This window comes from Psilocybe cubensis, chromosome 6 (genome assembly GCF_017499595.1).
Source record: "Psilocybe cubensis strain MGC-MH-2018 chromosome 6, whole genome shotgun sequence".
NCBI lineage: Eukaryota > Fungi > Basidiomycota > Agaricomycetes > Agaricales > Agrocybaceae > Psilocybe > Psilocybe cubensis.
Window position 1 is genome coordinate 281592 of NC_063004.1, and position 13115 is coordinate 294706.

At 47.6% G+C, this 13115-nt stretch overlaps 1 protein-coding gene across 1 annotated transcript; it reads left to right on the forward strand.

Annotated features, from left to right (window-relative positions):
* Positions 1 to 8434: 8434 nt before the first annotated feature.
* JR316_0006646 (GTP-binding protein rhoA) lies at positions 8435 to 9828 on the forward strand (the record flags this gene model as incomplete). Its single annotated transcript, XM_047892392.1, has 6 exons — positions 8435 to 8487; positions 8582 to 8595; positions 8679 to 8713; positions 8747 to 8944; positions 9050 to 9184; positions 9673 to 9828. The coding sequence occupies 6 exons, from the start codon at positions 8435 to 8437 to the stop codon at positions 9826 to 9828; spliced, it is 591 nt and encodes a 196-aa protein (XP_047747674.1).
* Positions 9829 to 13115: the final 3287 nt, after the last annotated feature.

A 13115-nucleotide genomic window follows, 5' to 3' on the forward strand; every position in this document is an offset into this window, starting at 1 on the left:
GCTGCCAGATATACATGGCTCGCTGTTGTGATGTATTTTACGAGAAGATACTAGCTTTATATGGCATTAGATACCTTATTGAGACAACCCTGAGCAAATGAGATAGAAGTTTTTTGAATTTTCGAGTCGTGTTCTGGTATCGTACAAGCAGAGGTTAGCCCCGCCCGAAGGCCAGCAGGGTCCGCCTCTGCTCTATCTACCTATCTAGTACGTACCTGTTTGAGTTTTCCACAAGTCCGAAAATTGAACAGTCGGTTGTGGGAAGTCTACCGAGGTCTGTCGAAGAAATCTCAGCACTCGTTCGGCGTTGTCTACAACCTTGTTCTCCAAACTCATCCACTGGCTCGCCGGAATCGAATAAAAAGTGCGCGAAAGTTGAAATACATGCCGGCAGGTGAGTACTGTAATGGTTGTAAGTGCCGGTTCATCAAGTCCATGAATCAAAGTACATACCTTGTTTGCCGGACGTCCAGAAATCAAAAAAACCGCGTGAAAGTCGAAATACATGCCCGACAGTAACCACTCTCGACACCGCTCGCCGGATGCAATAACAACTGCAAGAGGGTTAATGTGAACTTCAACAATCAACACACCTACCCATCACCAGGCAGCCAACCCTCGCTCGCCGGAACTCCAAAAATCGAAAAAAATGTGCAACGACATTCCACGGCACTGGTAAGCTGTTGTTCATTAATTTGACGCCGCTCGCCGGATGTCCAAAAATCGAAAATAGTGCGAGGCGTTAACGGGACTTCAAACGTCTGTTGAGAAAAGCTCAGTCAGTACTCGGGTCTGCAAACTATGTAACACACCTTGTTGTGCAACAACCCTCGCTCGCCGGAACTCCAAAAATCGAATAAAAAGTGCAAAGGCGGGTACTGTGTAGATGGTAAGCTGTGGCTCAACAAACTCTAGCAAATAAAGCACAAACCTTGCTCGCCGGACATCCAAAAATCAAAAAATAACTGCGCGGCATGTCCAAACATCGACTCCGTCTATGGAAGACAACTCAAGCCAACGACTAGATGTGACACGTACGTTGGTTTCATGGCACGGCGGCAGATGAGAGCTGTGTAAAGAGATAAGTGGTGGCCCATTAAGTGTACTAGGTAACACACCTTGCTCGCCGGACGTCGAAAAATCGAATAAAACTTGCGGCTCCATAGGTAGACACTGTCGATAGAATACAGGTTCGCGGGAACTCCAAAAATCGAATAAAAAATGCAGGAGCATAAGGACGGGATACACGTTGGGGGTTCCCCAAAACCCACTTCACTTTATATCCTTTTCCCTAATGCTTCTAGTTTATTCAACGTCACGCAATATTTGCCCGTTGCCCCCGTTTCCAAACTAGAATGTGATGTCCAATATACCTGCAAGCTAAAATTGGCTCATGTAAATTTTCAGTTGCGGTCTCCTATCCCGGTCTTTTGATTCAACTCCGCTGCTTGTTTTCCCCAATCGCCTGTTCTTTCTCATTATCATAAATCATGCTCTCCCCGTCCTTTGTACATCAAATGCGAAATTTCAGTCTCGGTCTCCTGTTCCGGCCTTTTCAATCAAGTCCACTGCGTTCTTATTGTCATGAAGCTATGCTTCCCGTCCTTGGTGCATCAAACTCAGGTATGTATCATTTCCTATGCTTTACAATTCTTGTACCCACCACAATCCAAAAATTTTGACCCCTAGACTCAGTAGCTCGTCACTGCGCAGACTCGCGCATCGCGACCCAAGCAGCTAGTGCAAGGCAATCACCATTTAGCTGACGCGATGACCTCATGTCGTTCCAAACTACTGGACCTCAGTCAGATCGGGTATCCGACTCGCAAAATCTCTCCAGATCGTTGGTTTTCGAAGCTCAAATATTCGATTTTTAGGCTGCATTAACGTATTCAGGGTCGCATTCAGGAACACCTGAGCTGAGTAATGAGATTTCAGTAACCGACGACTCACTCAACGCCCACGAAATCCCAAGACAGCAATACGCTTCACATTCGCTTCCACGGGGTAGATTTTGTCACAGTCCCCTATTTTCTTTGACGACCTATTAATTAATACATTAAATATGTTCACAAAACGCAGACAAGGTTCACACGTAGAGTCAAAGGGTGACAGAACCAACAGGCGGAGCTCAAATTAGGCGCCCGTGAGTCCGCACTTGCTTCTACCACGACGTCACCTATCCATATCACTCCCACATCCAGTCTGACGTACCGATAACCCCACACAATACCCCCAAAAACGTCGTTCTCGCCCTCTGACTCTCAGGACAACGTTGCCACGTGGCGACTTGAACCAACATTCCCGTCTTCCGATTCATCGACGCAGGCCAGATTCGCGTACAAGGCACTCGGAAATATCATTCGAATAGGCTGTAAGCTCGAGTTAGGCATGTTTGAAATGAGGTAATGAGAAATTCGACTCACCCCTCGAGCTAAAAATCGAGATTTACTCGCACCGATCTCTAGATACTTCTACGCAATGTAATTACTCCAACACAGTACAACACCCCAAAACAAACTAGCATATCTTTCCAACGTACGCGCAAGAGATAGGTGTGACGAGTCTGCGATTGAATTTTTGTATCTGCGCTGTGTCGGTGAGTTCTCCACAAAGAGCTGTTTTGTACACCCAAATGCGCCGCTGAATGAGGTCAAGATGTCAATCCTAGACCTCTGAATCATCCTCAGTCGACTATTAGAAGCTCCCGAAACATGGCTATGAGCGACATTGAAATCATTCGGGCACATACGGCACCTCCTTCTCCTCGCACCCCGATACGCCATCCACCTTCCACAATAACGCTGTTTCCAGCCCAACCTTGTTAATTAACCGTTCACGTAAGCTTCTAGTACCTTTCGTAACGATATTCAGCGGCGAACTGACCTTTGAATTGCGTTTGCAGCGGCCACGTAGACGTTGTCCCCGGGAAGCGCCTGGTAAGATCTTGCAATTCTACGCGTTTTCGAGAGGTTTTTGAGGCTAATACTGACTGGAACTGTGTTCTGAATAGGGGTTGGACGGTTTGCGATGCGAAGAGCAACACAAAACGTTGGGAATGAACAAATACATCACGTTTGGTTCAATGTACACCAAACAGCGAATTTCGTTGTTTTCTTTGAACTACACATTTCAAACTGCTCACAGATAGACATCCCAGCACTGCATAGCATCTCTCAATGTCCCTGCAAGCTCCCGCGATCACAGGGTAAGCAATCCAATTCAACGGAGATTGTTCTCCTCGCACCTTCCCTCGACGCGAAATTGCATGTACGTCGTTTTTCCGGCTTCCATTGGCCCCCTGTGAGTCATCTCGTAACGGTTATGTACGTGAATAATAGGCTGAAACGGTTGGAATTTTTGTGGAAGACGGAAATGCGGAGTGAATGAAAATATTGCGAATACGAGTGTTGGCGCATCCGGACCATGTCTGCGATGCGCGGTAGTTGTATAGCTACCTAGAGTGATATATCTATCTTATCTATCGTGTCTTATTCTGTTTTCATAATGTCTGGCTCGTCGAGTGCAATAAAATGAATACCTACAAACACATCACGCCAAATCTAACAAACACAGCGATTCGCAACTCTCTCCAAATTCCCGTCGATTTAAAGTAATATACACACCTGGATATATTGTATACTCTAACCCTGCACTACAGAAATCAATCAGCAAAAGTACAAACCATTGAATACCAATCGAACAACCAAATCCACAACATGACATGACACACCCTCGCCTCCCGCCCAAATTCACAATTACACACCCGTTCAAAACGCTAGAAACACCTGGCTAGTCTATTCGGCTCTCGGCTCGGGTCTGGTCCGATCAAGGGTCCTGTCAGGTATAAGATTGGGCTCATCAGGAACCAGCACCCCCTTAGGTAAGCAAAAGTTGGCTTACCTCCGAACCTTTTCAACCCTTCTGCACTCACACTATTCTACATTTTTGAACCACAGATATGTAGGTTATGCTTCTTTGAACACATCTGTGGTTTTTTTTTTCAAAAAAATTTTGATCTCAAGAAGTTATAAAGATTTTAATTTTTTTCCTTTTTTTTTAGTCTAACACGTCAGAAATGGTGTTTTCTCGAGTTTGGGAGATTTTCGAAAATTTGACAATGTTCTTTTGGCCGCTTATATAATGGTACACGTGACCACACGTGACAATAAGTCACGCCTAAGTAATACCTCTCAGACTCATTATGGACTTCCAGAGACTACAATTTGACCTCTGAGGTGTAATTCTATTATTGTGGGCATAAAGGCTAGTAGTAAGGATTGTATATGCACATTTATGAATTTTTTTTTTTTAAACTTTTTGTCTGAAACCATTTTCCGTCAACATAACTTTTGATTTTTTTTTCGAGCTGGATTTTGGCCGCTCTTGGCGCCAAGCCCATTGATTACGTAAGGGTGCTGGTTTCTGATGAGCCCAATCTTATTGAGAAGGCCTTCGTAGTTTACTGTACGTTGGTATGTGTGCTCCTTCAGTAGATATTGCGAATGGCGTTGTAATTGATGTACGTACGTTTAATTGAGAGTAGGTGGAGATATTGGTATACCATTACATGCCTGCTTGACTTTGGAAAAGTGTGAGTTGAGACGGGGATGGTTGAAAAAGAAAATGTGAACACTCGAGGACTCCTGCAGAACGCGAATGCGTGAAAACAAGCAAAAAACACATTTCATTCACCATAACCATGTTACTACAAACATTAGAATAGTAAGTACCCCTAAGAATACACTACACCCAACTGTCCAAAGACCCTCGAACTCGATTTTCAAAAATGTATCACTCACCTCACCCGACCTTCCTCTCCTCCCGATCTTCCGCACTAACGGGCTGAAAAACACCTCTGGATTGTTACCACTCGCCCCTGAAGCATCCGAAGTCGCCGAAGCCGTAATAATAATACCAAATTTCACAGAAAAAATTGGCAACTTACGTTTTGTAATTTTGTTGAACGTTGCATGTGGACGTAGTTCTCCTTCAGTAGATATTGCGAATGCCGTTGTAGTTGTTGTACGTACGTTGAAATGAGAGAGAGTGGAGATATTGGCATACTGGTACATCCAGTGGTTGACTTTTGAGAGATGTGAGTTGAGATGATGGGTATTTGGAAATGTTACAGAGAGATATCTTCACCCGAACGTGAATGCTTGAAAAACACATAAAACACATTTCATTGGCAATCCTACTACTCACATTGTGCAGATGGTACATCTATAGGTATCCTACGACCCACCCAGCAATACTCGAACTCGATTTTCGAAATGTATGGCTCACCTCACATCACCCTCTCCCAACCTCCTTCTCCTCCCGATCTTCCGCACTAACGGGCTGAAAAAAACGTCTGGATTCCTACCACTCGTCCCTGAAGCTCCGAGGTCACCGCAGCCGTAATCCCAATACCAAAATATATCGCCAACTTACGTTCATTCCTTTCGTTTTGCTCGTTCGCCGGGCTTGATCCTCGTCGATTCACGCACAATTGTGCAATTGTACAACCCTAGAAGGATTGCGTGCGTTATCTGCTATGCATATGGAGCGACTCCTGAGCTTACCTGGCTGGTTACAGACTTTCAGACACCCAGACAACTCGTCGAAGACCCAATGATCCTCTTGACCCCGATACGACCCTCCGCTTCCATTTCAAAAACAACGCAATTTCCGCTGCATTCGACGTATCCAGGGTGTTGTAAGCTAGTGTATATTGCCAACGTAATGCACTAGAGAGGTTCCGAAATTTTGTTTTCGAGGTTAGTTGCATTCGGAATTGAGAGATTGGAGATGGGTACGTACGCATTGTGCAGCAAAGAATGCAATCCGGAGCTTTCTACGTGTGTTCCAGTGTTGTTTTGGGAGACTCCTATTCACATTGAGGTGTGCTTCGATCGAAGGTCGAATGCTCGATAACTGAAAACACGATGAAAAGAGAGGGCGAATGCAAACATCTTGTGCACATTCAAGCCCGATTCGTGTCTCGCCGATTAGACCCAATAGCGGAGATCCCGACGCCTAGAACAAACGACAGCCTCGAAAGAATATATTGAACGAATCACGTACCCAGATTCAAAAGTAAAAAGCGAGATTTGAAGGGAATCGCAACCTATTCCGGATGTCGTCACAGGGAGGAAAACACGAAAATAACACACCCGGGCTAGCGCGACGGGTTCCGTGTGGATGTACGTACACGGGCGTGTCGCGCTAGTATAAAGGCAGGCGTGTGGTGGTGTGTTTTTCCTCATCCCCTCTTGGGGTTCTCGGCCTCGTCTCCTCCTCCTCTCCTCAAGGTAAGCGCGATTCTCCTTGAGCGCGTCGGTTGACTGTTGAACATTGAACTCGCAGGTTTTGGTGCTGGGCCGCGTCGGGACGAATCCTGCTTGCTGGTGAGTGTTGCCACTGGCTTGTGTGCACTGCTGATGCTCTTGTTGCAGATAGTGTGCTCGTTGTGGCGGGTGTTGGTGTCTCCGTAAGTCGGGTTTTCTTTACCTCGACGCGTCGTAGAGTCTCTGTTGATGTATAATGACACAGCGGACAACACGTCATGCGGCGGAGGTGCTGGACTGTGGGGGTCGCATTGGGGTGTGCTGTAGGCAGGTAAGTCACTGTTGGTCACTGTGGGGAATGTGCTGACCGTGTCTTTTAGCAGCTCACCATTATTGCGGCCGTTGTAAGTGGTAAGTATATCCTCCTATCTCTTGGATGGCGCGGCTGATGTTGTGTTGTTGCAGACTGGTAGGTGTTTTCACCCACTTGAAGACAGTGTTGATGGACGTGGCAGGTGGCGTGGACGCGAGTCGGGGAGGGCTTTCAGGTGAGTGTTCCCACAGACTTGTGGTCATTCCTAATGCTTTGACAGCGTGCTCGTTGTTGCGGGTGCTGCCGTCTAGGTCAGTCGGCTTTCCTTTACCTCGTCGCGTCTGTTGACGTGGGATGAGACAGCGGACCTTGGAGATGCTGAACGCGTCATTCGGCGGAGGGGGACTGTCAGGGTCGCATCGGGATGTGCTGCAGGCAGGCAAGCAAGTCAATGTTGGTGAGTGTGGGGAATGTGCTGACCGTGTATTTGAGCAGCTCACTGTTGCCGCCTTGTAGACTTGTCGGACGAGCTAGATGGCGGGGAGCGAGGTAGGTGTCTCCACCTTTTTGAAGGACAATGCTGATATTCGACGTGTCTAGTGGTGTAGACGCGAGTCGGGGCCTGCTCGAGGGTGAGTGTTTCCCCTGGCTTGTGTGCATTGCTAATGCTTTGACAGTTTTCTCGTCGTTGCGGGTGCTGGTGTCTAGGTGAGTCGGCTTTAATTTACACCGTCGCGTCGTAGAGCCTGTTGACGTAGGATGAGACAGTGATAGTCGACGCGTCATTTGGCGGAGGTGCTGGACTGTGGGGTCGCATCGGGATGTTCTCCAGGCAGGCAAGTCAGTGTTGGTGACTGTGAGGAACATGCTGACCGTGTATTTGAGCAGCTCCGTGAACTTGGCATTGGGAACTTTTAACTGGTAAGCGTGCGCTTGATATTGAAGGTCAATGCTGATGTCGTGTTTTCTCTGATATTGTAGGGGTAAGCTGGCCGACGAGGAGTCCCCGGTGACCTGCTGTCGCTGTTATCGCAGCTAGCGACCTCGTTGCTATACAGGTGAGTCGGGATTTCTTTGTGTAACAATGTACTCACCTTGACGCGTTGTAGATGAGAAAGCGGAACACGACAGTCGACAATATCAGGCAAGTCGGCCTTTTCTCTCCACGGGAGTCTGCTCACTGTACTTCCCAGGACACCTGTCCGTCATTTTTGGCGTGTGCTGGACGCGTATTTGGCCTGCCGAAGGAGCTCCCGATTGACGAGCTTGTTGGAGTGTGACCTGGTAAGTGACGGACATGTCTGCTGGCAAGAAAGAGACACAGACTCACCAAGGTGTCGGTGGCGCGGCGGCGGCGGTATGGATCAGGGAGGGACGTGTGGAATGAGGTGAAGAACGCGGCTCCAAACTGTCGACGGCGAGGATGCGTCCCGCTGGCGGTGGTGATGGATGTTGGAGGGACGCGTCAGGCCAACTGCTTGCTGTCGCGGAAAGGCATGGCTGGCGTGATGGACATTGCTGCACCAGTCGGGATGGTTGTAAAAGTCGGGCATGATTGTGGAGCAGACCGGCGCGGGCAGCCGCGCTGGGGTTCATCTCTCTTTACGCGACAGCGGCAAGGCAGCGGAGAGGCGGTGTGATGCGCCAAGGCGGTGCGCCTGTTTACACGCACAGGGCAGAGGCCGTTCGTAATCCTGGCATTCAAGTTCCGCTTTAAAACGGTGGTATCATACATTCGTTGACGGGGCCGCTTTGCTCACAACCATCCCCCCTGCTCGTCGCCAGCCCCGCTCCCCAGCATCTAATACATCTATTCACGCACGTCGCCGCACAACCGCCCCCGAGAACCATGTCGGAAATCAAAGGAACCTTGTCATCGTTGGTGATGGTGCTTGCGGAAAGGTATGATCGGCTTTTGACCAGCTCAGAGAACGTCAGCTTGCATGCTGATCATCGTCACCCGTCTAGACTTGCCTTTTGATTGTGTTATCCAAAGTCATATTCCCAGAGGTACGTGCATCGTTAGCCGCCGTTCAGCCAGCCGAGGTGTGCGGCTTGCTGCTCCTCATTGCACCGTCTTGTGGGGTGTTTAGGCAGCTCCAGCGAATCCCTGGCGGCTTCGTCCGAGGTGTGGAAGGCTGATATTGGCGTTCAACTCTAGGTCTATGTGCCCACCGTGTTCGAGAACTACGTTGCCGATGTCGAGGTCGATGGCAAGCACGTGGAGCTTGCTCTATGGGATACGGCCGGCCAGGAAGACTACGATCGTCTACGCCCTCTCAGTTATCCTGATTCGCATGTCATCCTCATCTGCTTCGCTGTCGACTCCCCCGATTCGCTTGATAACGTCCAGGAGAAGGTGTGTCTTGCCTTTCTGTCATTCCCCCTGCCTACATTTTTTTGGGGATAACATCGGATACGGCAATTTGCTAATGTCGTTGTTTTGTGGTTCCCTGCTTTTTAGTGGATTTCCGAAGTTATGCATTTCTGTGCCGGCCTGCCTATCATTCTTGTCGGCTGCAAAAAGGATCTCAGACGTGACCCCCGTGTGATTGAGGAGCTTAGGAAGACGAGCCAGCGACCCGTAACCCCCGAAGAGGTGCGTTTTTCTTGTTTTTTCTTTTTCCTACATCACATTTCTTGTTTTCGTACGACTTTGGTGTGATGAGGGGCGAGGTGTGTACACGCCCCGACCCCTTATCTGAGCGCCATTTTTGTGACATTTTTACGCTTCGTTCGAATCTGAACAACGTCATTCTTTTTTTGATGTCCTGTTTATCACCATTGCCTCGTTCCCGCTTTTCTTATCCACATTGTGATCCCCGTCGCCACCGACATTGACGCCGTTTTTCAATCCAAATTTTATTATTTTTCCATGCATCATGTTTTATTTATTCCAACTTGGTACTAACCATCGTCATCTTGTCATGCTTCTCTTATCCACATTGTGATCCCCCTTGCCACCGACATTGACGCTGTTTTTCAATATAAATCTCATTATTATTATTTTATGCATCATTCTTTTATACTCCTCTTTTATTTATTCCAATCTGGTACTAACCCATCGTTATCTTGTAATGTTTCTAGGGTATGGCAGTCGCCCAGAAGATTGGGGCAAAGCACTACCTCGAGTGCTCCGCCAAGTCGGGTGAGGGCGTCCGCGAAGTCTTCCAGTACGCCACCCGCGCCGCACTGCTCAGCAGAGGAAAGGGCAAGAAGAGCCACCATTGCATCGTGTTGTAGATGGCGTAGCTTATCCCTTTTACCATTTTTTTTTCTTTCCATCTTCATTCTTCCTTCCTTTCTTCCTTTTTTTGCTTTTTTCTTCCTTGACGACTCTCTTTCACTCTTCTTTCCGAGTTCCTTGCTGGATGGTTGAATTGAGGGTGGGTGAAGGTGCAGGGAGGAAAATGGGAGGTGGAGCGAGGGAGGGGTGGGGTGAGGTCAGGTAGGGAGGAACTTCAACAAGGATAGGGAGGGGCTTGAATATCATTTATACTCGCACCTCGCACCTTCTCTTTCACCTTGTTCCGGTTGGTTGTGGATAATGAACATGTGTTAATGCCGGTGGAATGCTCTTCGGTTTCTTTTTTTTTTTTTTTCTTACCTAGTCTTTTTCACTTGATACCGCTTCTTTCTTGATTTTGATTGATGATCCACTTTTGACTCTTCTTCTCAAATATACTGCTGCTGCTGCACCTCCTGACTGCGACGAGTTGGCTATCTGTTTGTCTCTCCTTGAGCTTCTGTTGCTTTGGCTAAGCCCCTATGGATTCCGAGCGTGTATTGCAATTTGAACAATGTTTCTTTGGTTTATATACGTTGTGCTGCCAGATATACATGGCTCGCTGTTGTGATGTATTTTACGAGAAGATACTAGCTTTATATGGCATTAGATACCTTATTGAGACAACCCTGAGCAAATGAGATAGAAGTTTTTTGAATTTTCGAGTCGTGTTCTGGTATCGTACAAGCAGAGGTTAGCCCCGCCCGAAGGCCAGCAGGGTCCGCCTCTGCTCTATCTACCTATCTAGTACGTACCTGTTTGAGTTTTCCACAAGTCCGAAAATTGAACAGTCGGTTGTGGGAAGTCTACCGAGGTCTGTCGAAGAAATCTCAGCACTCGTTCGGCGTTGTCTACAACCTTGTTCTCCAAACTCATCCACTGGCTCGCCGGAATCGAATAAAAAGTGCGCGAAAGTTGAAATACATGCCGGCAGGTGAGTACTGTAATGGTTGTAAGTGCCGGTTCATCAAGTCCATGAATCAAAGTACATACCTTGTTTGCCGGACGTCCAGAAATCAAAAAAACCGCGTGAAAGTCGAAATACATGCCCGACAGTAACCACTCTCGACACCGCTCGCCGGATGCAATAACAACTGCAAGAGGGTTAATGTGAACTTCAACAATCAACACACCTACCCATCACCAGGCAGCCAACCCTCGCTCGCCGGAACTCCAAAAATCGAAAAAAATGTGCAACGACATTCCACGGCACTGGTAAGCTGTTGTTCATTAATTTGACGCCGCTCGCCGGATGTCCAAAAATCGAAAATAGTGCGAGGCGTTAACGGGACTTCAAACGTCTGTTGAGAAAAGCTCAGTCAGTACTCGGGTCTGCAAACTATGTAACACACCTTGTTGTGCAACAACCCTCGCTCGCCGGAACTCCAAAAATCGAATAAAAAGTGCAAAGGCGGGTACTGTGTAGATGGTAAGCTGTGGCTCAACAAACTCTAGCAAATAAAGCACAAACCTTGCTCGCCGGACATCCAAAAATCAAAAAATAACTGCGCGGCATGTCCAAACATCGACTCCGTCTATGGAAGACAACTCAAGCCAACGACTAGATGTGACACGTACGTTGGTTTCATGGCACGGCGGCAGATGAGAGCTGTGTAAAGAGATAAGTGGTGGCCCATTAAGTGTACTAGGTAACACACCTTGCTCGCCGGACGTCGAAAAATCGAATAAAACTTGCGGCTCCATAGGTAGACACTGTCGATAGAATACAGGTTCGCGGGAACTCCAAAAATCGAATAAAAAATGCAGGAGCATAAGGACGGGATACACGTTGGGGGTTCCCCAAAACCCACTTCACTTTATATCCTTTTCCCTAATGCTTCTAGTTTATTCAACGTCACGCAATATTTGCCCGTTGCCCCCGTTTCCAAACTAGAATGTGATGTCCAATATACCTGCAAGCTAAAATTGGCTCATGTAAATTTTCAGTTGCGGTCTCCTATCCCGGTCTTTTGATTCAACTCCGCTGCTTGTTTTCCCCAATCGCCTGTTCTTTCTCATTATCATAAATCATGCTCTCCCCGTCCTTTGTACATCAAATGCGAAATTTCAGTCTCGGTCTCCTGTTCCGGCCTTTTCAATCAAGTCCACTGCGTTCTTATTGTCATGAAGCTATGCTTCCCGTCCTTGGTGCATCAAACTCAGGTATGTATCATTTCCTATGCTTTACAATTCTTGTACCCACCACAATCCAAAAATTTTGACCCCTAGACTCAGTAGCTCGTCACTGCGCAGACTCGCGCATCGCGACCCAAGCAGCTAGTGCAAGGCAATCACCATTTAGCTGACGCGATGACCTCATGTCGTTCCAAACTACTGGACCTCAGTCAGATCGGGTATCCGACTCGCAAAATCTCTCCAGATCGTTGGTTTTCGAAGCTCAAATATTCGATTTTTAGGCTGCATTAACGTATTCAGGGTCGCATTCAGGAACACCTGAGCTGAGTAATGAGATTTCAGTAACCGACGACTCACTCAACGCCCACGAAATCCCAAGACAGCAATACGCTTCACATTCGCTTCCACGGGGTAGATTTTGTCACAGTCCCCTATTTTCTTTGACGACCTATTAATTAATACATTAAATATGTTCACAAAACGCAGACAAGGTTCACACGTAGAGTCAAAGGGTGACAGAACCAACAGGCGGAGCTCAAATTAGGCGCCCGTGAGTCCGCACTTGCTTCTACCACGACGTCACCTATCCATATCACTCCCACATCCAGTCTGACGTACCGATAACCCCACACAATACCCCCAAAAACGTCGTTCTCGCCCTCTGACTCTCAGGACAACGTTGCCACGTGGCGACTTGAACCAACATTCCCGTCTTCCGATTCATCGACGCAGGCCAGATTCGCGTACAAGGCACTCGGAAATATCATTCGAATAGGCTGTAAGCTCGAGTTAGGCATGTTTGAAATGAGGTAATGAGAAATTCGACTCACCCCTCGAGCTAAAAATCGAGATTTACTCGCACCGATCTCTAGATACTTCTACGCAATGTAATTACTCCAACACAGTACAACACCCCAAAACAAACTAGCATATCTTTCCAACGTACGCGCAAGAGATAGGTGTGACGAGTCTGCGATTGAATTTTTGTATCTGCGCTGTGTCGGTGAGTTCTCCACAAAGAGCTGTTTTGTACACCCAAATGCGCCGCTGAATGAGGTCAAGATGTCAATCCTAGACCTCTGAATCATCCTCAGTCGACTATTAGAAG